This window comes from Myotis myotis, unplaced genomic scaffold (assembly GCF_014108235.1).
Source record: "Myotis myotis isolate mMyoMyo1 unplaced genomic scaffold, mMyoMyo1.p scaffold_m19_p_15, whole genome shotgun sequence".
NCBI lineage: Eukaryota > Metazoa > Chordata > Mammalia > Chiroptera > Vespertilionidae > Myotis > Myotis myotis.
In genome coordinates this window covers 21,625,772-21,651,540 of record NW_023416319.1, presented here as the reverse complement: position 1 = coordinate 21,651,540, position 25,769 = coordinate 21,625,772, and the positions used below count along the sequence as shown (strand labels likewise).

At 47.9% G+C, this 25,769-nt stretch overlaps 1 protein-coding gene across 29 annotated transcripts in view; it reads right to left on the bottom strand.

Moving 5' to 3' along the window:
• The window catches only part of SORBS1 (sorbin and SH3 domain containing 1), a 119,344-nt gene that overhangs the window by 56,657 nt on the left and 36,918 nt on the right, over positions 1 to 25,769 (bottom strand). For 17 of the 29 annotated variants that reach the window (XM_036336528.1, XM_036336511.1, XM_036336521.1 and 14 more), the window contains 6 exons: positions 24,417 to 24,446; positions 19,227 to 19,399; positions 17,524 to 17,587; positions 5,300 to 5,347; positions 5,051 to 5,180; positions 3,306 to 3,420 (listed from right to left, as the gene is read on the bottom strand). In XM_036336528.1, the coding sequence (XP_036192421.1) occupies positions 3,306 to 3,420; positions 5,051 to 5,180; positions 5,300 to 5,347; positions 17,524 to 17,587; positions 19,227 to 19,399; positions 24,417 to 24,446 (560 nt within the window). Of the gene's footprint in view, positions 1 to 3,305; positions 3,421 to 5,050; positions 5,181 to 5,299; positions 5,348 to 15,271; positions 15,335 to 15,659; positions 15,735 to 17,523; positions 17,588 to 19,226; positions 19,400 to 24,416; positions 24,447 to 25,769 lie in introns of all 29 variants that reach the window. The other 12 variants (XM_036336507.1, XM_036336508.1, XM_036336510.1 and 9 more) reach the window with 2 other exon arrangements.

The following is a 25,769-nucleotide window of genomic DNA, read 5'->3' as shown; positions in this document are numbered from 1 at the left end:
GCCAAGGACTGAGTCAGGAGGTGTGTCGAGCAGCGTGGCCCAGGCAGCAGCCTCGGTCCCTCGAGCTGTCCAGGAAGTGAGCGGTAACACACACAGTGCTGCCGTCTGCGTGTGACCGGGCCATGCGTAACTCAGCTGTCCATCGGTGGTGGGACGGACAAACAGCAGGATCTCGGGACGGCAGGCAGGGCAGGCTCCACAATGCCAGGCTCAGTGCTCCCTGCCGGGGCTCCTCTTTTCCCAGCTGGCAAAACCCTTGGAAAGGGCGGGTGCCTTGCCAGGAAAATGCCTGATCTCCTCAAGGACAGTTTTGTTGCTTGAATAGGAGCCAGAGACCAGCTTCAACTTTTAATTAAGTAGTAATGTGAATGCGGTACGTTCATTGGCACAGCACTTCATAATGTTCAGGGTTCTTTTGTCCGGATTCTTGCCCTCAGTCCTCTCACTCATGACCTCCGTTCGGGCCAGATCACACTTCTGGCTGAGATGAAAACACCGAGGTTCAGAAAGGTAAAGCACCTGCTCCGAAACACGAACTCAGAGCTCGGGCTTCCAAGTCCGGGTGCTCTTTAGCCGCATTGCACTTCTCCCACTCCGCACGAGAAGGGGCGGGCCCACTCAGCTTGCAGGTGATACGAAGCTAAAACGGGGCTAACTGACAGACCTGAAAAGCCAGGGAGGAACTCAAAGTGACCCTGAACTGGGAAAAAACCAAATTGAGAAAATCCCCTCATTGTACACTTGCAAATATAAGTTGTGAAATTACTACGCTAGTGTCTCTCCTTCCCACTCTTCCCCCAACATCTAACCCAGGGCTTGGCATATAAAAGTTATTCTCTCTGTACTTGTTGAATTGAGTCAAAGTCCTGTAAGGGGCTTGGGAGGAAAGTAAAAGGGACAAAGCCTGAAACGGTTATTCCTGACCAAGCAGGGACTGACCAATATCTCCAATCCCAAGGCCAGAAGAGGAGGAAGTGGATTCACGCTACGGTAAGACAGGCCGAGCAGTTATGAAGAGCTTCATATGATTTTGCCAAGTAGCTGAGTAGCTCATCAAATCTATGCGTCTCCTGGTGGGGTTTCTGAAGGTGGTATAGTGTTTTATTTCTCTGGGTGGTTGGCATTTGCTCCAGGGACAAAGATGAGCTCTAAGGCAGCCTTTACAGTCTGCCATTCAATCCTTCCTGCACACAGCAGATAGGTGTGCCAATGAGGTCGCAACTTAAATCGCCAGGCTTAAGCAGACACGAATACCTCAAATTGGAAACAAAAGCATGGTTCCCCTACTCTCCCCTCCCTTCCCAAAAAGGAATTGTGTATTCCTGAAAGCAAATTTAGATTCTACACCTGTCACTAGCTGGTACAATCATCCACAGTTAGTGTGTGTGTGTGTGTGTGTGAGCTGAGGGTGGGAGTTTTGTCTTCAAATTCTGGCAAACCTGATGCGGGATGTTAAAAGGGAAGACTCACACACTGAAACCAACATTTCAACTTTTCTGTTCAAAGATAGGTGAGAAAGAATTCAAACATAAAGGACTAACTTGACTACCGTGAAGAGTGGCTCAAAGATGAGGTTTGACTGAAATTTCTCTCTGAAACGAAGTCTCTGGAGGAAGAGCGCTAAGAGTGGAAGCTCGCGGATGCAATGTGATGGGCCCTCTGGAGCTTCTGTCCCAAGACAGACAGGATGGGCCTAGGTCTCGGCAGACACAGGGGCTTCTGGGTAGGAACACAGATGGTGCTCTGTGATCCATGCGTGTGATCAGGGCAGGTCCCCAAAGAGGGCGCCTATGGGCTACTATGTGTTACTTCTCTGGGTTTGTAAACACATGGAAGATATTTGTAACCACGGTGATATCAAGGAACGAAACAAAACTATGTTATTTTATTCCTAGTTCTGAATTGGTGGTCAAATTACTAGGAACTAAGGAGAGGAGGGGAAAACAATGAGGAAATTTTAGGGGCAAGGCTTCGAGAGAAGTGACCACCTGTAAATAGTAATACTGCCAAAACAACGCACCCAAAGGCCTACAGACTCTGAGATCGTTCACGTGCGCTGGTATATGACGGTGTGTCCTGACTTGTTATTCCAGTGTCAGGAATACACCCAGAGCATGATTTTCTCTCCTGGAACACCTGTGGGGAAGGTTACCTAATGAGGTTATCATCTTCTAACACGGAGAGAGCCTCCAGTGAAAGGTGGAGCCACAGGCAACATTTTCCACTCCTCTCTGAACTTTTTGCTTAAAATAGCTGCAGTGCACAGAAAATGCTGAGGAATGACAATCGGGAGCATTTCTGCAGGCTGCTGTATCCTAATTAAAATTACTGATCCCTTTATGCTTTCAAAGATGTCAAACTTTTATCTTCGTCAAAGTGAAGTCAATCGCTCCTGAAAAACACGTGGCACGGGAGAGGCAGAGGGAGAAGAAGGCGCCCCCACACCTCAGGGGTTACTTGCTCTGTGCTCAGTGTGGTAGCAGCATTTTAACAGAATCCAGTTCTCAGCATGACAGCTCCATCTTGCGGGCCCGGCGGAGGCTGCGGTGGCACGAGCTTTGGAGAATCCCGTTAACCATGATCAGAATTCTGAACCAGCTTTTTCAAAGGAAGGATGGATAAAAGGAAGTGTGATGGGCAGGTAGGAAACTGATGGGTTTGTACAAATCCTTCCCCGTTTCACAGAAGAGGCCGCTTTTCCAGGGTGGTCTGCTCTGCCCCACACGCCACTTCCCCACTTAGAAGAGATGTGAACCATAAATCAGACCGACTATGAAATTCATCCTCGATACTGCACGTGTCAGAAAAGGAAGACCTAAAGCACATGTTTTAACAGCCTGGGGCTTTTCCCCCTCAAATCACAACATCGTAGTAATTACTTAGCTTTTAGTGATGTACTAGAAGTACCTTCTACAAAATTTATGCATGTTCAAATAGAGGCACTTAAAAACACACACCACGAACTTAGTCCAGTTAGTAATAAGCCTGCCAAATTAATGGTTAGATGTTTAAAAAAAGACAGCAGCAAAATCAATCTTTATGTTAATAGAAAATGCTAAATTAGTTAGAACCATGCACAAAAAGTGCCAGAAAGCCACAAGACGAGCTTCTTTCAAAGCAGACTCTCAGGGCTTATGTTATGAACACCTGCAAAAATGAAAAGGGTAAAAATACTTCATTTTTTCATTGTCTTCTAAACAAAGCAAGTCTATCTCAAGGAAGAAAGAAGGGGATGCAAGTGCGCAATGCATCCGGATCAAAGAACAGGACTGGGTGGGACAAAGGGACTTTAATATTCACATTACCATCTTTTCGTTGTTCAGCACGGAAGACCTGCCTGGCTGATACTCGTATATGCTTTTGGGCTCTGCTCGGTATTTCCTTGTATCCACTTTCTTATCTGGGGGCTCCCAGTCGTTTCTGTAGAAAGAAAATCCTATTAGAGCTGTTTTCATGAAAATTGGCATCCAACAGGTTCTGACATTGGCTGACTGTAGTCTAATCAAGGAATTTTTAAATCCAAAGCATAAAATCGGACTCGGTGCAAAGCCTTTAGTTGTCCTGGTTCCCTTCTCAAAACCACCAGTTAAAGCTCTGGGTTTGCTTCACAAAAGGCCTAAGGTACCAGGAACCAGGTACCAGGAAGCAGAGAAGAGAGGGAGGCAGGGAGGGAAGCACAAAGCTTGCTCTGCTCTCCCGAGCTTATCATCCCCCAAACACGCCTGCACTTCCCACTCATGCTTGTACAGGGAGAGAGAATGCAGGTCCTGGAGCCAGTCAGCTGTGTTTCCAATCCCTGCGACAGTACTTGCTCGCTGGTGATCCAGGCTACACACTTTACCTCTTGCTACCTTAGTTTCCTCATCTGAAAAATGGGGTTGTTGCAAGGATTAAATGAGACAGTGCATGTAAATCACCAGGTCCATTGTAACCACTCAGTAAATATTATTTGGTATTATAACCGTGGTGTTTCCTATTCCACACTTCACCCCAGTAATCACCCAAATTGCAGCCTTTGGCACACAAATTCGACCGGATCCAGTGGTGGGTTTCAGAGGAGATGAATCCCTGAAAATTGTTTGCAGAGTTTTTATGCCTGCACATGACTGCCTTTGCACTGTGATTATATTTAGTTTTTGCTGCAAGGCAGGGATGATGATTTCTATATGCTTATATTCCCCCACAGCATGTGGTCCCGTCTGCACACAGAACGCACCCGGTTTGATGAATGCCGTTGCAAAGAATTTATAGGCAGACCCAACCTTCCTTTCAAATTCATTATCAAACTCCTGAGGCAGATGCCACTTATGCATGTGTGGGACTTTCAAAACAGCTATTCAGTTGTCTACGAAGATGGAAAAGGTATGAAGGTGTGAAACTAAGTGTGTTTTTTCAGGAAAAATAATGCATTTTGGCAAGAGCCTCTTTTGTGTTGAGAAGCAGTGGGAGATGCGTGGGACACCAGTCCAGATGGCATAAGAAGGTTGCTCCATGGGCATCGCAACCCAAGGAAAGAATATTGGGTCATTCCATGTGGGTGTCAAGACATGACTAACGTCATCATTACAGCCAATCCACACCTATGTCTCAATAACGTGTGCTGTGCAAATAAACTGATATTAAAAAGTGTAACTTCATGTTAAAATTATATTCTCTGCTACGGGCTCCATCAGTAAACACAGAGAGTATAAAAACACATGACAAAGCTTACAGCTAAGGTTTCTCCTGTGAGAAGGTAAAAAGTGATGAGTTATAGCCAACGTGAATTAAGCCCATACTTACTTGGCCAGGCACTGAGAAATGTTATATGCACTACCTTGTCTTGTCCTTGCAACACCCCTGACAAATGTAAAATGTGTCCCCATTTATAGGTAAGAACATGAACACTGAAAGAAAAGGTCGCTGCTAACACAGGACAGAGAGGGACTCCAGGTCAGGTCTGCCCGACTCCTGGCCCCACGGCTGCTGCCCAGCAGCGAGAGGTGGGACCTGGCTGCCACACTGCGTGGCAGCCTGAAGTCACAGTGGATCGGGGAGAAGGAGCACTTACCTTTCTGGGCTTGATTTCAGTGAGGAAGAGCGGGCTGGCAGGGGAAGTGTGGCTGACCGCTTAACTACCTTCTCACCGTCAATGTAGCTCATCTCACTTTTTGAGCGAGGCACAGAAAGGGGAGATTTTGCTGGGGAAGAAAAGTGGGTACAAAAGACTTAAAACTGGTGAAAGCAGGAATTAGGAAGAGGCTTCCCCTTATCCAATGCTCCTTCTTCCTCCCCATGCTCAGGAAATTCTGTCACTTACTGTCTTCAGAAAAGGAGTATCGAGGAGAATACAGTTCTGAATCATCATCTAGTGAACAAAACAAAATGCAATCAGGAGAAATTCGGCTGAGGCAGGAGAACGAGCGCCCTGTGCCCACTCCCGCCGACCTGCACCGCCATCCAGCCACACCAGGGGCCCATGGGAGGGGAAGGAGCTAAGCGAGAGGAGCCAGGTTTGCAGAGCCACCCACCCAAACAGAACCTGCAGGCCAGAAGGTACAGTCACGTGGCCTGGGAGATGACCACTGCCTGACACCAAGAAAAGCATGGGGACAAGTAGCCAAAGGGCCTCGGGGAGAGTTTCCACAAGCAGAGCTGGAACAGGGGGCTCCGCCTGGCTGAGCTGGAAGCAGGGGCTGAGATGCCTCCCTGGATGCTCACCCCGAGTCTCTGGTCTAGCCTGCAAGGTCCTCGGAGTCCCCCAGGCCCGCTACTGGGTGGGGTTGTCGGGGAAGAGGTGTGTTTTCTAGCTCCCCACCTCGGCTATGACCTGTTTTATATGCTAAGGTTCCCTATACAGTATCATTTAGCAAGCAGGCTCTGCAGCTAAAAGAACAGTCGGAGAAAACCCCCATAATCGTATTTTGATTCCACTCTGACCTGGTTCCTCAAGGCACTTTTTTTTCTGGGATATAACACACCCATGGCAGGTGCGGTTATGCGGTTTGCTCCACAAAGGCGCTGCTGGGGCGAGTGTCTAAACTGTGGCTCTGGAATAAGTCAGACTCCCAGGGGTTTCTGTAAGTGCGAGATGCCCACCGAGGGCACGACACGTCCCTAAAGAAGCTGGGCACTGGGCTCTCAGACTTGGGAACCGCGATAAGATCTGAACCCCCGTGCAAGTGGCTGCACTGCACTAACACTGAGACTACAGGTGCACTTACAGGGACAGATTTCACAACTGGGACTGTCCTGAGAATATCAGATATTTGGTCACTATCCCCGCGATGACCCTTCCAAAGTGTTGAAACAGTCGGCCTTTCCCATCCTCTAAGGTGTCGCTAACCCAAACTCAGGATTCGTGAATGTGGACTGAAGACCCAATACCTTCCCTTCAAATCTTAGCAAGTTTACAAAACACATGAACTAACCTGAAAGGACAAGTCAGAGAACCCAGTACATGTTAATGACTAAGTGTTAATCAAGTCTTTGTCACTATAAAAATCATTTTTAGTCTCAGAGTAGTACAGGTCATAATATTTTGCGCAATGTAAATAAAGCTAAAACAGCTGTTATTGTGAGTTAAGTATTCTGCAAAGGCAGCCTCTCCCGCTCCCCCTTCTTACTACCTTCCTCTCTCCCCATTTTTATCTGTCCCAGGTCTTCCCCGCCGCCCCCGCCCCCGCAAATAAAGAAAAGCCATCAGGTACCAAGTTATTTCGCCCACCTCCTTCCCCATCCCTCTCTCTGTGTTAAGGCTAGGGTTAGTCAACATCAAATCTGAACAGGGCTTAAGGTTACTTCTATCAACACAGCCAAGCCTTTCCCTGCTATAAGCTGAGCGGGTGAGTGTCATTAACTTTTGAGAACAGGCCAGAAGAGATAAAGTGGCATCTGGAAATATATATTTTGAAGAATTTTATTTTAAACAGAACTTCTGATTACTGTACTGATAAAATGCTATGATGTCAAAGAAAACTAAAAATCAACTTTGATTGGAGGCATTTGACTGGAAAAATCATGCCTGTCAAATGAAAAATTAGCCTAGTTGGGAACCAATGTACACAGTGCTTAAAATCCAGTCTAGCATTTTAGCTCAAAACTCTGCATCTCTCTGAACCGTGGAGAATTACAGCCTTTCTGTAACTGGTAACGTGAGGGTTAATTCCTATTACCTGTTCTTGAGGTAAGAAGCAAATGGGGAAGAAAAAGGCACTTAAAGATTCAAAGAAAAAAATTTAAAAACCCTGAGATCTTTAAAAATATTTTCTCTCTAGAGCTTTCTAATGTGGATTTCTAGAAGATTCTTTTTCTAATTTTTTTTCTAGTCCTCACCTGAGCATATGTTTAGAGGGAGGGAGAGAGGGAAAGAGAGGAAGGGAGGAAAAGGGAAAGAAAGGAAGGAAGAGAGAGGGAAAGAGATGGGGGGAGGGGAGGAGGGCGGGAGGGAGAGAGAGAGAGAAAGAAAGAGAGAGGTGTTCCTCCCGCATGCACCTTAACCGGGGATTGAACCCACAACCTAGGTATGTGTCCTGACTGGGACTTGAACCTGTAACCTTTTGGTGTATGGGACAATGCAATAGAGCTATCCAGCCAGGGCTAGAAGATTTGTTAACAGAAAATGAGAAATAGTTCTTATAAGATGAAAGGAATAGCTTGGAGTGTTAAACAATTAATGTATTTTGAAAAGCAGAAGTAGGAAAGATGGGGGTGAGGGCAACAGAGAAAATGAATGAATGATGTTCTTGAAGCTATTTCTTTTTTTTCTTTAAATATATTTTATTGATTTTTTACAGAGAGGAAGAGAGATAGAGAGTTAGAAACATCGATGAGAGAGAAACATCGATCAGCTGCCTCCTGCACATCTCCCACTGGGGATGTGCCCGCAACCCAGGTACATGCCCTTGACCGGAATCGAACCCGGGACCTTTCAGTCCGCAGGCCGATGCTCTATCCACTGAGCCAAACCGGTTTTGGCTTGAAGCTATTTCTTATTTGGTGCAGGTGGGGAAAGAAACCTTGCCCACCAGTGGTCATGGGATCCAAGTCTGGCATGTGGATTTCAGTTCATCAAACCTTTAAGAGGGCAAATTGAAGTTGTACTAATTCATCTGAATATCCAGGGTACATATAATCTATTCTTTAAATTTTTATGTTAGTCTTGCAAAACAAATGGAAGAAATTTTACCCGTGCTTATGAGTAAAAATAATAGCAGCTCCCATTATTAAGTGCCTAATAACAGCCAGTAATGTACTAGTATCACTTAATCTCTGCAATAGGAAATGCATAAATATCTCACATACAGACAAGGACATTAAGGCCCAGGGAGGTCAGGAAATGTGCCTGGAGCCTCGCAGTAAGAGACAGAGCACGTCTTTCTGACTCCACTTCCCTGGGCCGCCTCTAAGCCCTGAGATAGGGATGGGTGCCTTGTTCTGAGTTCACCCTCCCTAGCTGCCCAGTCCCGGGGGAAACTGTGGCTATTCCTTTATAATTTATATCATGCAAGAGACAAGGGAGAGTGTTGTTCTGCGACTCAGTCCTGCCCTGCGTCCTGGCCTGCCTCCCAGACCTTGAGGCCTTTGCTCCGTTTTTCTGCATCGTCCCCTCCCTGGTGACACTTAGGCAAGTTTGCTGCGTTACCCCACCACTCTTCAGTTTTCCTCCTGCTGGTCTCCAGGGACACGGGTAAAACCGAGTCACTGTTGCTACATCTCCCGCTTGCTGCTTCTTGCTCTCCAGGCCTAGCAGGCTAAGTCCACACTGGGGTAGAGGGGATGAAGTTCAGAATGGCAGTGAATGGGAAAACTGGTTACCTGTCTGTATGTCTATATACTAGGGTTAGCCAACAGGAGACAGAGAGAGACAAAGAGGGAGAGAGAGAGAGAGAGAGAGAGAGAGAGAGAGAGAGAGAGAGAGAGAGAGAGAGAGAGAGAGAGACATCAACTGGTTACCTCAGGACGTGCCCCTGAGTGGGAATTGAACCCAGGAACCTTGGGTGTGCAGGCCGACACTCGAACCACTGAGCAACATCGGCTTGGGCTCTCCAGGGTTTTTAAAACGATGCCATAGTGGGCTGAGCTGAGCCGGGATCCTGTGATTCTTGCTCGTGGTGGAGCCACATGCTGACTGTGCCCCTCAAAGCTGCAAACATCAAACCTTGGCAGCAATGCTCAGAACTTCCTGTGCCAGCCACTTCCAGGAAGCTCTAACACTGAGGGGATTCACGGGGTGGACAGCTCACTCCAGGGTCCACAGACCCTGCTGGGCTCTGATGTCCACACACCCGCGACGCCGCTCTGGGCTTTGGCAGTCTGTCCTGCAGGCGCATCTGGGAACAGCTACCCTCTTACACTGCCAGGAGGCACATAATTGCCTTTTCAACCACAGTGACTTTAAAAATGAACTTCTAAAAAAAGACTTTCTTGGAGAATTAATGACAACCTTAAAGACACTGGAAAAAGTGCTAGTTGAGAACGATTGTTCTATAAAAATTATGTAATTGACCAAAATGGGATGGGCCAAAAGCAGTATTTGCATAATCACTTGCCTATATCAATTAAGTTTCAATTTTATGCATTTCTTAGACCTTGAAAAGTTCAAATTATTTCTCAATATCAACAGCTTGTTTTAACAGTCTTTTTCCACTGCTCAAATTAATTCTTTCTCCTACTTTAACCCACACACTTAGGAAGAAAGAGGATAAATGGGTCACATGAGAGGACACACACCTCCGACAAAAAGATTCAAAGAAGAAGAAAGACCTATGCAGAGGCAGAGACCAAATCTGGGCAGAGGGAAGAGGAACAATTTACAAGCTAGGAAACGGGGCAAGTTGGTCAGTAGCCCAGGGATCTTGGGGGGAAGATTCCTCAAGCTGCCTAGGTCCCCGTTTAAGGCAATCAAATTTTAAGGGATGAACAAAGATCAATACAGGGTGTAGAGTGGCTATAGAAGACCAATTCGGGGAAAAGTAGAATCGGAAGGAGGGGGAACAGGAAAGGAGTGAAAGCTGGAGAAAGACTCACCACCTCATCTCCTGGGGCATTCCTGGCCCTTGAAGGTGGGAAGGGAGTCCACCACTGTCTCACCAGCTTGCGGCCGTCAGACTCCCGTGCTTGTAGGCGGAGGCCTCGGGCAGCTCTAGCTAGGAGAGCAAAGGTGACCGCGGGGAGCGGCTCAGCCCCTCCTCTGGGCAGTACTAGCTAGAGTTTGGGGCAGGAGGCACAGATCCTGGCCAGGCATCTTCACAATAGAAGGATTTGCTTGAACTCAAGCAAAATAAGGCTATTCTTAGAAATCCTGTAAGGCCAGCAGGGGATTATTTTAACTCAAATATAGATGTGACTGGGAAAATCAGCCTCCTAAATCCTTGCCTTAGTGCATCCTCATCGAGAATTGAGGGAAAAGCTCAAGGCGACAGACCCGTAGGAGATGATGCGTCACCGCGACCTGGGGATGTCTTGGGGATGGTGTCTTAAGTCACTTTGCCAGGAGGTGGCAGTGGCCATGATTCACCTGACAGCGGCGGCAGAGGCCCCGGATAGCAAGGGGACATCACCCCTGGCCGGTGTGGTAGCTCTTCATCCTGACACGAACAAGGGGGTCCTCTCGGGCCACGGACCACGAGGTTTTACTGCTTATTTGGTGGCATCAATTGAAAATATCTTCTATTTTCACCCACGGAATTTTTGAATCTGTATTCCCCACTCTAATTCTATATCCAAATCCCTCAAATTGTGCTAGCGAGTATCTTCCTCTTCTGGAGGGTGGAAAGGGTGGCATTCCTCCATCCCAGTGGTTCTCAGTCCTGGCCGGGTGTCAGGGAGCTTCCCTGACTTCATACTCCCAGGCACTGTCCCGGGAGACACCGGCTCAGCCCGGGAAACATGACTCAGAAGCAGGGCAGGCCCGACGCCTGGAATCAGGCATCAGAGAGCCCTTGGGCAAGGGGGCCAACCAAGAACACAGAGCACAGCCGGAGAGGAACGGGAAGCAGCAGAGCAGCAGAACAGAGTGCATAAAAGCCCATGTTTGCTGGGCCCCCGAGACCTGGGTTTAAACCCTGGCGCTGCCACTTACTGTGTGATCTTGCACAAATCACTTAATCTTTCTGAGCCTCACACCCTCTATTGGTAGAATGAGGTTGCTGGGAAGATGAAATGACATGACGACGGTGATGCACTCAGCACGGAGCCTGGTATTTGGTAGGGGCTCCACAGAGGACAGTGAGGCACAGTCATCGCAGTGGCTATGCTACTATTACTATTAATTATTAATAGGATTCTGATTGTGAGCTGCTGGGGTGCTGGCCACCAGCCTGCTATTTCCTAGAGCAGAAGGGAGGAGGAGGGGAAGGGGCGTTTCGGAAGCGGTTTCTCCACAGCTTGTTCCTCTCGCTCCCGCTTTAGCAGGAAACCCTGGGCAGGATGTCTGAAGACTCCTTCTGGCAGCCCCTCCAGGGTCTGGGTGCAGCGGAGGGTGGGGCAATGCTGGGCTCCATCAACATCCCTGCTCCCCACCCCCACAATCCTTTTTGACTTGCTGGTATCTCAGAGGCAAGGAAAGGACATTTGCTTTTGAGAGAGAGAATGGAGTGTAATTCCCAGGCAAGTAACTCTGGGTCAGAGAGGAAGGAATGATGGGGAGGAAGGGGGTGAAATGAAAGCTTGTTTGTTTGTTTGTTTTCTTAAAGAAAGTAAAACTCATTTGCTTAGCCTTCTTTGAAAGTTATTCCCAAAGGACTTTTGGTAAATTATTATTTTTTATTAGCTTCCTAAGGACCAGGGAATGTAGTAAAATGACAGGAAATAAGTCTCCTGAATTCATTCTACTCTCCCCAAATTTCCTAGCCCTATTCTTCCCAACTGCCTCATGAAACAAGGAGTAGCAAACATCACATTGTTCCTGTCCGTAGAGCGCGCTCCAAGATTACAAAGCAATCAGAAGGGGCTGCTCCTTGTTGGAATTTACAGGTTTCTTTAAAAGGATATTTTAAACCTCATTGATTAAGACATGTTAATCCTACTTATCTTCTGAAAGTCTGGCCAGAAGTTTACTTTTGCACCATAGTGAGGGGAAAAAGAAGGTTGCTCAGCCAGCATAAACAAACTTTCATGTGATCCTTTACTATTCAGGAGAACCAGCTTTGAGACACTGGAAATGTCTTTTTTACACTGTATAAACAACCAGAATCTAGACAGCGGCGGCAGCTGTAGGCCAGGTTTTGATAGGTTTATTGCAAGTTTCAAATTCTGAATTAAACAAAACAAAAAACCAGCAGCAACAACTGTCTCTCCTCCCCGGGGGATGAACTCTGGAATGAGGGCTCACATCTCTCAGTCAAGCTGTCTATTTTTTATTGCTCATTAAAAACCTGGGGTAGAGCCTCTGTGAGGTGCTAATCTGTCTTGAACACCTTTCCCTGAACGGCATAAATCTTGCCCACGCTGAGAAGGGTGTGCAGGCGCAGGGCTGGAGCTGCACCAAGGGCAGGCTGAGGAGGACCTGCTGGGCTCACGGCACAAGCCACAAGCCAGAGAATCTCTTACTAGTTACAAAAATTAAAATTAAAAAAACGACTTTCAAAAGTGATCGAGTCAAACGTTTCACTCACTTGTAAAAAGCCCTCATCTAATTGAATGCATCTGTGCTCTACCTCGGAGGAATCTGTCATTTAGACAGGAGCGTGGGCAAGAGATGAAATCTACCCTATTTTTAAAAGATCTCCAGGGAAGAAGACTTTCTTAGAAATTTGTGTTCAAGTTTAATCATATTGGGTATTATGAATTTTTTCCTTTTTGGTCTTTGAAAATAAAAAATAATAACGTCTGGCCCTAGCCGGTTTGGTTCTGTGGATAGAGCACTGGCTCAAGGAATGAAAGGTCCCAGCTCAATCCCTGGCCCTGGTCGGGGCACATGCAGGAGGCAACCAATTGATGTTTCTGTCTCTATCCCTCCCTCCCCCTCCCTCCCCTCTTTCTGAAAAACAAAAACAAAACAAAAACAACCAATGGAAAAAATATTCTTAGGTGAGGATTTCTGCTTCCTAAATTATAGATGAAGAGTTGTTGTGTCATCCCTTATTGTTTAAGCCTTTAGGCAGAATAACCCTAGTTCCCCCATGGGCCTGACTTGAGACGTCACCGTTGGCCAGGGTTGCTAGGTGTGGCAGTGGGTGATGTGGCAGCTCTGGGTGTGAAGCCTGAAACCCTGTCTTCAGACCAACAGCCAGGCTGACCGTGGCAGCTGCTGGCATTGCCTGTGCCAGGCCTACAGCAATTTTCAATGGGTGTCACTGCTCCTTTCACAGGATTCTCCAGGTGCCCCTCCTCTGCCCACGGCTACGGGACAATATGCCTTCAGGCACGGCGTGCACTTACTACAGATGTGAACCCTACCTTATTGAGTGGGTTAGGCTCCCAGGCCCAAATAAAGCCAAAATAAAAAAGTCAAAACTACCCTGAAAAAATCCCCTTGTCCTCACTCAGTCAATTGTTTCATAAGCAGTGTTTTTGGCTAGACTCGGTACCCCAAGATAAAAAGACTAGGTTATCTCACACCAAGTAGACTTTTGTTGGCAGTGAGGTGGTCAAAGATTAAAATTCAATCATCAGCTTTTAATTTTTACATCTGCTTTGGTATGGTAGACTTTTCTTTTCATTCAAATTAGGCCCGAGGCATGAAATGGTTGGAAACCAAAGATTATCACAGAAAAACAGGGAGGCCCAAAAGGGAATATGGCCATTTATTTATTTATTTGAATCCTCATCTGAGGATATTTTTCCATTGATTTTTAGAGAGAGAGGAAGAGAGAGGGAAAGACAGAGAGAAATATCGATGTGAGAGAAACACATTGATTGGTTGCCTTCTGCACACACCCTGACCAGGGCCCAGGCTGGGGAGGAACCTGCAATTGAGGTACGTGCCCTTGACCCAAATTGAACCCGGGACCCTTCAGTCCAAAGGTCGATGCTCTATCCACTGAGCCAAACTGGCTAGGGTGGGAATATGGTCTTTTAACTAAAGCTGTATTTACATACCAGTGTGTCATCTCATAAATACTAACTGATCAATAAAAGTTTGGTGAATGACTTAATGGATGACTTTGCCAATGGTGAGAAGGGCTGTGGGAAGTTTGCTGACCTAATTAGAGCAGAGAAGAACCGAGGTGGTGGCTCACCTTAGAAGACAACTCTGACTTCATGGTCCAAAGCCTTCACTCATCAACACTCGCCAGGCAGGCATGCACCGAGGACCTGCTGTGGCCTTTTGGACACATGCTTTTGCAGATGCCACCACGTTGCTCAGAGTATGATGGAGTGGCCTTGCCTGATTCCCTGCCAGATGTGGACTTTTGAGAACAGAGGACTTATCTTATTCATGGCACTAACCTCAGTCCCCAGGACAGGGAATGGGACATGCAAGGGCTCAACCCTGCCTGAATGGATGAAGGTCAGAGCATCCGACCTCTCGTCCTGGGAGAGCACAGAGGGAAACTTCCTCCTGCATGTCCCATGCTCTCTCCTCTTTCTGGGTCACTCCCCAAAGATCAGACAACCCCTGGGACTAGAATAATTCCCAGGATGTTGCTCTGAACTTGTCTATTAGAACCTTCTTTGACACCTAGACTTTTTGCCTTAGAGAAAACTATCTCTAGGTATAAGTGTGACTATCTTCCCCAGCATGTCCAAATTTCTAAGCCAGCTCTTTCATGAAATATTTCATAGTTTGGCCAAAGCCTTTATTTTCAAGAAATATCATTTCCCGCCATGACTGAATCTCATACCTGGATACCTCTTTGGGAATTCCCTACCAAGGAGCTACACCCTGAGGGTCCATGACAAGAGGGTCCTAGTGATGGAGTTAGTTGCACATACAGGAACTGGGTAACTTTTCTGTTGACAGATGGCACATCTACCTCCTGCCCACCATCCACAGCCTCCCTGAGTCAATGCCTCGCCACCCACAATACCCTGTGACCACCCCAAGCATAAAGCCCTGGGTGGCTGGGTATGGCAGCTTTTCCCAGAGCTCCACATGCTCACAGCATCATAACTAAGGTACACTGGCTACCCCATTCATCATGTAGATTCCAAGGAAATAGAATGAACACACCATCTGGACAGACTCCCATCACACAGTCAGCAAGGAGCAAGACAACACCACACAATGCAAGGTCGGAGGAAGCAAATGATTGGGAGGCAGCCCTTAGCCACCAGAAAAAAACCCAGGATGAGAGAAAGGAACAGCACCGGTAAAGGGAGAGGCACATGATTTTCCTTTAATTACCTTCAGATTTAGGACTAGGAGTAGATGCAGGAAACTGGTAGGTAGGAGTGTAAGGACTGTCCTCTGTAGCAGAGAGAAGCAGTGGATTTTGAAACGATCCACCATGAGGTGGAGGAACTGACCAATCCCCCACTGACTCTTTCAAATGACTGATTACCTGTTTAGTGTTATTAAAGCTCGTGGGCATCACACCTAAAACAGGTTAATGTATTAGCGAGGTCTTAGTCATTTTAATATAGCGCATCATGCAAATGAGTGAAATAAAATTTTTGCCAACCAAAAACGACTATAAAAATAAAATCTAAAAGCCAAGTCTCATTCCTATAATGGAACTATAAGAATTAATTTAAGGCTAGCACAACAGATACACTGTCTAAGTTTATGGTACCTTCAGAATTGTGCTGGATTTCAGGAAGTTCAGGGAATTTGTACGTAGGGAAATAAGGGTTTTCTTCAGGAGTGTCTAGGCAGAGGAGCAGGTTTGGGAGAGAGAATAGAGGAAGATACAAATGGAGAGAATGAACAAATAGGAATCCACACACAATTTAGGCTCCTTGAATTTCAGAACATAAGCTTCACTAGCGATATGAGAGAAATTCACACTGCGTTTAAAAATCCAGTCCTTTTGCCTGAAGTGCTGAGACACACCTAAAGAGACCATATCATTTATTTTCTTTGACAAAGAATTACGTACATATAGGCTCCGGAAAGCAAGAGGCATTTAACACACAGCGTCAAGTTTTTACCTTTTATAGGCAAAGAATATTAAAGTTTGCTAATAAATAGTATGTAATGAAAACACTATCATAAAATGTTTTGTAAAATAAATCAAGCCTTGTGCTGTGGACATTAGAGTCAAGGCAAACAATTGAGGTTTTCATTTTCCCATACCTCTGCCTACCATGAAAGCAGACAGTTTTGTTCGGGACCTGTAGTTGAGCAGTTAACAGCTGTAACATATGAGCGGCCCACACTGCTGGTGAGGCAGAATCACATATTTTTCACACATGTGCCTGTATCCCCACATCGGGGCTGCCAGAGCTGGGGCTAAAGGCTAAACGTGAGACACAGCTTGCTGGAGGAAAGGGACATCAGCTTCAGGAAGTAACCAGAGGAATTGGCACTATCCAATCAGAGACCTGGCCATTAACTTCGCCATCCTGACGGAGCTCATCCACCCAACTACAGTGGGCTTACTCTTGGCTCCGAAACACAGAACACGAGCATCTCAATATTTGGAGTTTGAAGAGGGGCACCTCTGAACACTGCAGGGGTAATTAACAGTGACCTTCACTGGCATCCACAGCTAATCAGAGAGATTGGTTATTTGTGGCTTAGGCCAACACTGACCGGACGCTTTTTCTTTGCCTGTGTGTGTCATCCATGCCAGGCAGCCAGACTGGATTTGGTCACACGGAAGGACAGGATGCTCTGCCTGAGGGAGGCGTGGTACCTTCCCATGGTGCAGCTGCATCCCTGCCTATCAGCTGACTGGCGGCAGAGGCGATGGGAGCTGGAGGGTTATGACCTGCCCGAGCACTGGCCGGGGGCTCTCCCACCATGCGGAGAACCTGCTACCACCCAGCGGGCCCGACTTGGAAGCGCTTCTCTTCCAGCGTGAACGGGCTTTGGACTGTCAGCTCTTGACTGACTCAGGGCTACCTGCCAATGGCTGGCTCCAGATGGGGAAGATTATTTTTCATATTAACACCACCTTACAGGGGGAGAAGGCGTGCTGTTCACAGGCAGAATTTGCAACATCTCTTGGAGGAAGGGAAGCAGGACAGACAGAGAGAGGTAGGTGATTGGTCCAAGATCAGATGAGTCCTGGGGAACTAACTCCAGGTCAGAACAGTTTTTAACTCCCGGTTCAGTGCTTTCTCAACCTGCTCTCCTACAAGGCAGTCATGGGCTGACATGGGGAGGTGCCCTTAAAGCTGGAAGCAGGTGGAAGTTGGAGCTGCTCGCATCCCAGGCAGGCAGATGCCAGAGCGCAGGAAGCAGGGCCTGTAGCATCCCACAACATCTGGGCAGGACTTCTAAGCTGACCTCAATCCCCCACGTGAGGCAGGCACCCAAGTGCTCCCTCCCCCCATTGGCTCTGGAGGTGGCTGCTGGGCTCAGGCAGGCTGGCGCTTAATGAGGTCAAGCCGCAGGGGCCAGTCCTGGCATCCTAGCAAAGGGGGTTTATGCCCTCACCACAACAGTCAGCATGGGAGCACAGCAGAGCTTCTACAAGAGCAAACCAGTACCTCTGTTTAGCTTGTGGATCTGCTTAAACATGGTCTTGTACCAGTCTTTGGATCTCTCGGTGTTCTGGAGAAAGAGAAAGGCAAAGAGTAACATGAAACGGAAATCTTGGTACATTTCAGAACTTCTACAATTACAACAGCTCAAGTCCAAACTCACGTAATTCTATACACCCTGTGATCCCACACTTAAATTTTTTTTTTTTTTTTTTAAATGCAAGACTTTTCAGAAAGAACAGACAAACCAAGAGATTCAGACCTGAATCTGCAGAGTAACATTTGGCCCACAGGACACAGATTTTGACAACAGTGGACGAAGATACACTTCAAAAGGTGTCCCTTTTTATAGAACTTTTTAAAACTTCATTTTTACAGAGTCTCTTTCCATACATAGATGACTAAACTAAAGTAAAACATCCTAGAAACATACACGAGACAAAGAACATTCGCTTGTCAGGCCTTGCCCTGTCCATCCCAGATTACTCTGTAGAAGTGTGTCTAAGTCACCTTGCATGGGGCCAGCTTCAGAATGCACTTGATAAAATGTAATCCATTATAGCAGCCAGTGCCAGAGCGGTCATCCTATTCACACAGCTGGGCTCATGTTTATTTATTTATTTTTTAAGATAAAAATAAACAAGAACAGGGACAGATAGGTGGTTAGACCAGATAGCTTCACTCCTACTTTACAGATGAGGAAAATGAATCAAAGTGTCCAAACCGACAGAGCTGGTGAGGAGAGGAGTGGAAGAGCCGCCTCATCTATAAAATGGGAACAATATTATTAGCCACCTTGTAAAGTGAATGATGTTTAAATGAGATAATGCACTTGGCAAATGGTAGCTGTGATCACTACTAGTAATAATTCTCATTATTGTTATACAACTATTCTTTTATAGGACTGGACAACATTTCTTTGGAGGCTGAGCTACTGCTGTTCTATCAGCCTTCTCCAACGGGCACATAACCCTGTACACTAGCTCAAGGGAATCACCGAAAAGCACATGGCAAGGAATGGAATTCACCCTAATCCAGTTTCAAAAGTCGGGCTTCCCTGGAATCCCTGAGGGCCTGCGGGAGGCTGGCATGCCTGTACCGGGGGGTGGACTGGGCAGGCTACCCCAAGGCCACTCTGAGCCATTCTGTGGTTGCCTTAGTTTCCCTCTCATGCTGGATGATGGGCTTGCTCCCATCAGGGGAACTGCTCCCAGAACCCGTGAACAGGGACCCTGAGCCTCACTCTCCCCTGCGCTCTCTAACCCTGGACTAACAATTTCCGAGTCTGCTCCATGGATTAGTAAATAACGTGTCCATGGGTGGGGAGACTGGGAAACTGCCGGCAACATTCTCCTCTTCAACACGCACATCTCAACGCCTCTCAGTTCTGCTGCAGAGAAATCTCCCTGCCCTTGTTCCACGAAGCTTTTCTTCACGTTCATTCAACCGTGAAATCCCTTTTCTCACGAGACTGACAGCACCTCTTTGGGGAAAGCTGCTGCACGCGGAGCCCAGGACCAAGGTGGGCTCGGAGGCTGGAGCACAGGGCTCTGAGGCTCTGCGCCCTCAGTGGGCTCGGACAGTGGGCAGTGGTGAGGACCCTCCTCACGAGGCCTTTGCAACCCACGTTGGGGCCCACATGCACACAGGGGTGTACACTTGTCCCTGGCTGAGAGGAGGCCGAGAAAGGACTTAGTTGGGACTCGTACCCGGAGTGGGATGCCCACTTCATCCATGGACACATCGCTCAGGTCCTGAGTGCTCTTAGCCACCCGCCTGCTGTCATCCTTGGCCTTTTTGTCAGTGGACCTGCCAGGAGAGGTGGGTTTTTCCTGGGTTGTTGCCAAGTCCCGTTCTCCCACTCTTCTTTCTGACACAGGATCTGGAAGTGAAAAACAACCGTTAGCTGAAGTTCTTCTGGTGGCTCCAAAGCAAACCTCCCCACCCCCCCAAAAAAAACCACCTGCTCAAACAATCCAGCTGGGGGAAGTGTGCTTGCTAATTCTCAATTGGAACGAGTTTCACGTAGAGCAAGGGTCAGCAAACCAGGCCCGGCCACCTGTTTTTGTAAATAAACTTTTATTGGAGTACAGCCACACCCATTCATTTACGAATTATTTATGGCTGCTTTCAAGCTAAAATGGCAAAGTTGAGTAACTGTGACAGAAACCATATGGCCTGCGAAGCCTAAAATATTTACCATCTGGCCCTTTAAAAAATTTGCAGAGGTATACACCGGAGGCTGCTGACTGTCAGGGAGCAGGTAAAACCATTAAGAGGTGGCCATTCATTCCTTGAAAGTCCTTGTTTCATCTTGGGGAAGTCACTGAACTTTTCCGTGCCCCTGTTTTCTCATCCAAAAATGGGGATAATCCTTCCACTGGCAAGCTCACAGGGATGCTACGAGAGGACCTAACAAGATAACTCATGCCAAAATGCTCAGAAAGCTCTACATTGCTTAATGCACATTAGAATATTTTAAATTTGATTCAGGATTGGAAGTTACAAAGAGCTAATAAACGTTCCATGGGCGGTCTACAGATTATAAAATTACTCCGTTTAACCTATTATTCCATGTCACTTAGTTATGGGAAGGCATTTACTAAGTCCCTGCCAGGTGATATGCATTCCCATGCAAAGGAAAGGGAACAGGCCTGGGGAAGGCAGGGAGGGATGGCCTCTTCCATTTAGACACGGTAACTTAGAGGTGACAGTGAGATGTTCATGAAGAAATGCCCTAGAACCCCTAGGAGAAATGTGGGAGCGGAGCCCAGGTGAGAGGCCCCAGCAGCAGTGCAATTCTGGAGCCATCAGCATGAAAGTGGTGGCTGAGGTCAAGGAGCTGGAAGAGCTCAGTGGAGGAGGTAAATGAGAGAGTCAAGGGCTGAACTCACGCACCAAGGACTGTCGCAGTCTTAGGCTCCCCAGAAGATGCAGGAGTCGCCAGAGGGGTAGGAAATGAACCACAGGCACAGTGAGGTGCCAGTGAAACCAGAAGACAATGCCAAGAAGTGGGTGGTTAAATACGTCAAAAAATAAATTAAAAAACCTCAAAACAGAAATTGAAGCAGAGGAGGAGGCATTAGATCAGGCAAACGAAGAGTCACAGGATTGCTCTGAGGGAGTAATTTTGGGAGGGCAGTGGGGGTAGATGCCAGATCGCAGGAAAAGAAATGAATATAAAAGCAGGAAGTGGGGTAGTAGGGAGGTGGGCATGGAAGAACTATGCCAACCAGAGAGGTCACAAGATTCGGGGGCAGAAGGTCCAAGCCAGGGGAGTCTACAGGCCCACGGTGAAGCCTGCGGTGAGGCTGCGGGGACTGAGATGTGCCTGGAGATGAATACATGCTCAACAGGCATCTGTTCACTGCTTGAGGAGGAGGTTCGCATCTTTGAGAAAGGAAAAGGTTCGAGTGCCAGCTGGAGGAAGCCGAGGGTGCAGGCAACGCTGTGCTGAAGATGGAGCTGTCGTGTGTGGAGGGGACGCTGGGGGAGGGGCAACACATTCGTGGGCACCCTCAGGGTTTGCGACTTTCACAGTCTGCTCCATGGATGTCACACTAACTTCCAAAATGAGGTTTATTCTGTGGTCATAGGACGATTTCTTTCTTTCTTTTTTTTTTTTTTAAATATATTTTTATTGATTTCAGAGAGGGCGGGAGAGGGAGAGAGAGATAGAAACATCAATGATGAGAGAGAATCACTGACTGGCTGCCTCCTGCACGCCGCCAACTGGGGATCGAGCCCGCAACCTGGGCATGTGCCCTTGACAGGAATTGAACCCGGGGGACCCTTCAGTCCGCAGGCCAACGCTCTGTCCACTGAGCCACACCAGCCAGGGCCATAGGACGTTTTCTAAACATTCTGTGGGAGACTCGGTTCAGGGAACCCTTCAGACAACCTGATCCCGGTGTCACCACCATGAGCTTTAAAGGATGTCAAGGCCAGACTGTTTCAGAGAATGGGTTCTATTACTCCCAGGAAATTCCAACAGGAGGCCAGGGACTTGGCAGGAAGCATGCGACATGTCAGGGGATTTCAAGTTACCAGAGTCTACCCTTCAAATGGCTCAGCTGAGCATTCTCCTCCCCCTGGAAAGGCCTTCCTAAGTGGGATCAAGATTTTGAGCTCTGGCCCTGGCTCAGTTGGCTGGGCTCGGCCCATAAGCCAGGAGGTTGCTGGTTTGATTCCTAGTCAGGGCCCATGCCCAGGAATTGGGCGTGATCCCCGGCAGGGGAAGTGCAGGAGGCAGCCAATCAATGTTTTACTCACATCTATGTTTCTCTCGCCCTCTCCCTTCCTCTCTCCCTCTAAATATCAATCAAAAAATTTTAAAAATAAAGATTTCAAGCTCTGTCTCACTGGTGTTTGGAGGTGCTCATACTCCTCACTCTTCAATGTCATTTCTTTAGAAGAGGAAGATCGCATCTATGCCATTCTCATGGTTTTGGGGTCCAGGAAATTAAAAAAATTTTTATGGCAGGTGGCTCTAACAACACTTAACTGTAAAACCCAGGCTGACCGTCCATGGATTTGTTCCAAAGCTGCCAGAGTCCTTTTGATCTACAAAAATTAGCCCCGAATTATTGTTTTTTAGAAGCTTGTGATCATGTGATTCATGATTGAGTGGATTTCAATATATGGAGGGCGGAACTGCAGCCTCTGAAGGAAAACTGTTTCTTTATATAGTGAAAACCCAAAGTGACACTTCACTGTCACCCAGGTGACGTGTGGGTTGCAGTGAGGGCTTCTGCTACGTCTCACTAGGCCAGTGATGGCGAACCTTTTGAGCTCGGTGTGTCAGCATTTTGAAAAACCCTAACTTAACTCTGGTGCCGTGTCACATATAGACATTTTTTGATATTTGCAACCATAGTAAAACAAAGACTTATATTTTTGATATTTAGTTTATATATTTAAATGCCATTTAACAAAGAAAAATCAACCAAAAAAAGGGTTCACGTGTCACCTCTGACACGCGTGTCATAGGTTCGCCATCATTGCACTAGCAGCTGCCGACGCCTCCCGCTCTGGAGCAGTTCCTTCCAGTTTCATACTGTGCTTTCAAAAGCAAGATCCTGGAATGAGCCGCTCAGTAAACAATGGTGCCGGCAACCTGAGACCGGGCCTCTCTCTTTGTGGGGGTGGGAAAGCTTTGTGACTGAGGTTACAGCCTGCTGACACTTCTCTTGGGGGAGCGCCCCTCTGTCCTAGCCCTTCTCCTGTCGGTCCACCCAGGGGACCATGAGCCCCAGGGGCTCTTTCCCACAGGTGAACCTCACTGAGCAAGAAGCCCCCGAGGGTGGCTGGCAAGTGCCATCCCCGCAGGCGAGATAGCAGAGCCTCACTTACTCCAGGCACAGGGTGGAGTACCAGGCCTGCCGCCCCATTCGCTGGGAGCTCTGAACACAATGGTGCTTCTTTTTAAACCAAGACTAACGTTTAGTGAGCTAGGGATGTGCCACTCTCTGAACCCCATGAGTGGATCTGTCCTCAAACCCAAGGAGGACAGAGCTCGAGGCTTCTTTCAAAGCCAGGAGGTGGGTCGGTCTGGTGGCACGGCAGACAAGCCCTGGCATTTATATAGCACTTTGCAGTGTGCAGAGAATACCCCAAAGCCTCCTGTGACACACACAATCCTGCAGAGGCAAGGACTGTCACCCCACTTCCCACATGAGGAAACTGGCTCAGGGAGGTGAAGTCACTTACCCGAGGACAAACAGCCATAAGAGGGACGAGCCAGGACCAAACTCTGGGTCTAACTTGTGTTTGGGACACATATGTAATACCCTTTGTAATACTTTAAGCAATAAAAAAACAAAAACAAAACTTGTGTTTGGGAGCCTTTTAAAAACCCATTCCACTGCTCCTTTCAATCTCCCAGAGGCAGGAAGGAGCCCACAGGGGCTACCTTCCCTTCCCCCACCCCGAGCCACCCTGCTCTCAGCAACCTGGGCTGGGGCCACAGAGTGGCACCTTGAGGAGGGGGCAGCGAAGGGCACCTTATGCTCAACCACAGCCTGTCCTGGCTCCACAGCCAAGTCCTGATAAAGCTGAGAGGGTGTGAGAACCCCATGTCCTGCCCACCCGGGCTTTCCACGAAGCCCAAGGACAGCAGTGGGACGAAGCAACACAGGAATCATGAAGCAGCGGCTCAGAAAGCGGTGGCTTTTGCTATCCACCAAATCAGGGACTTTTAACCCCGGAATTCAAGACTATCTGCAAATGACCACAGCCATGCGTTTTCACACGCGTGGCTTCTTCTAGATAATGAATCTACCGCCTTCACAGATCCCCAGATGGGGCCATGACCAACACAAGGTTACAGCCATCACACAAGCTGTGAGGGCAGCATTGGTCCCTGTCATGGCTTCAGAGCCTATTCAGTGCTCGACACAAAGTAGACACTCAGTCAAATGATAAATAAATCAAGGGAGGCACCTATTGAAAACAGTGACTACCCATCATGCACTCAGTGAATGCCAAGGCTCGGCCGAGCTGTTTTATAAGCAGAACATGTAAGAAACGGATTCGTTGTTTAGTAAGTGATAGAACCAGGATTCAAAGCAGGGCGACTACAGAAGCCACGGAAATGGGTTTCCCCACAATTTCCGCCAACATGTTTGTTCGGAATATCCTGTTCTTACCCATCAGGACACGTCTATTAGTTTGGGTCACTTGTCTGGTCTGGCCCTCCCCAGCCTTCAAGCTGTAGGGAAGCATGAACCACACCTGGTTTCATCATCCTGGCCAACCAGCATCAAACAGAGCCCCCCCCGCCCCCCGCCCACACACACCAGGAGAGCTCATAAGACTGTGCTGACGGAACATCAGTGGTGACCGGAAGCCAGCTTTAACACGGACAGGTGCTAACGTGTAAATAAATATTTCTCACCTACCTGACAGGCTACTGAGTCGTTTCTGCTGTTCTGTGATAAAAGAAAAAACACACAGCGTGAGATTTACAAAGACGTGGTGAAACCGAGACATCTGGGCACAACTCGTTAGGATCCCAGTATCTGTGTCCTCTGGGTTTAGATGCTAAAACACTGTGCATCCAGTGAAAGCAGCGTGTTGACGTGGCCCTGTCATCCAAGTGTGGTATCTCATCCCCCTGCCCCTGGGTCTGCACCAGGACTCAGGCACTGTCACTGTTGTTCTGGGTGTTTACATTGTATCTCAGGATAATCTGGTCACGGAAGGAGACCCTCCCACCTCCACTGGTTTCAAGGGAGGAGGACTTTGAACCACCCAGTCTTGGTACCTTCTGAGGAGAAGTAATTGCAATGGTAACCATAGCAGCTACCACCTCCTGAGCACTTGCAGATGCCAGGCATTGTCTTAAGAGCTTTCCCACAGGTTAATGCTTTTAATCTTCACAACAACCCTAGCAGGTAGGTCAGGGTGGTTGAGACACCCTCAATGAGGGGCACAAACTACCCAAGAAGACACTGAAAACCAGGACTGGTCTAAAACCTGGAATCTCCTTATCTCTAGTTCAAGGATCTTTCCAACTCTAATCACCAGGTCCCTTTCCTTAACACTGAGGTCTATGGGTTCTCACTCTTCTGGGCACTTGTGAGGAAGGAGTCAACCTCTCGTTTGGAGAGTCCTGTGTGGACGTGCTACGGCATACGGACAAAAATGACCTCTACCTTCCATAGCTGCTAAATATAAAGCAGCCACACAGATAAACACAGAAAGCCTGCCAGCCATGGGTGCTGCCATTATCCCCCGTGGCTGCGTCCCCACCCTCCCCGCAGAATCAGCGTGGGCAAGTAAAGAGAGCCCGCAGCTGGTGGAAGCAGCCCTGTCCACGTCGGGCCCGTGGACGAGGCTACTCACACGGCTGGACAACAGAGACCAGCAGAGCTCGAAGCACCGCGCTGCCAGCCACACTGACCAGTCGTCACCTCCATTTCCTAATCTGTTAAATCAAAGCGCTCACTGGGTCCATGGATCCCGAATTCTGGTCTCCGAGCCAGGGGCAGGCTCTTCCCCAGCAGGCAAAAGCCAAGTTATCCCGTTTAAAACACTGTGTTGTTCCCACTTCTCAAGTGTGAAAGGCCCTTCTTTCCTGGAATGACATGCGATGAGGATAACGGCAATTGTCTTTCAGGGGTGTTATGTAGCAAAGTTAGAAATTAGCAACCCTAGGGTGGTCCCCAGACGGTTTCATTTGACAGAAGTCTGGAGACCAAAGAGCTCTTGATCTCCAGTGTGGTCCATGGACCAGCAGCACCAACACGCCC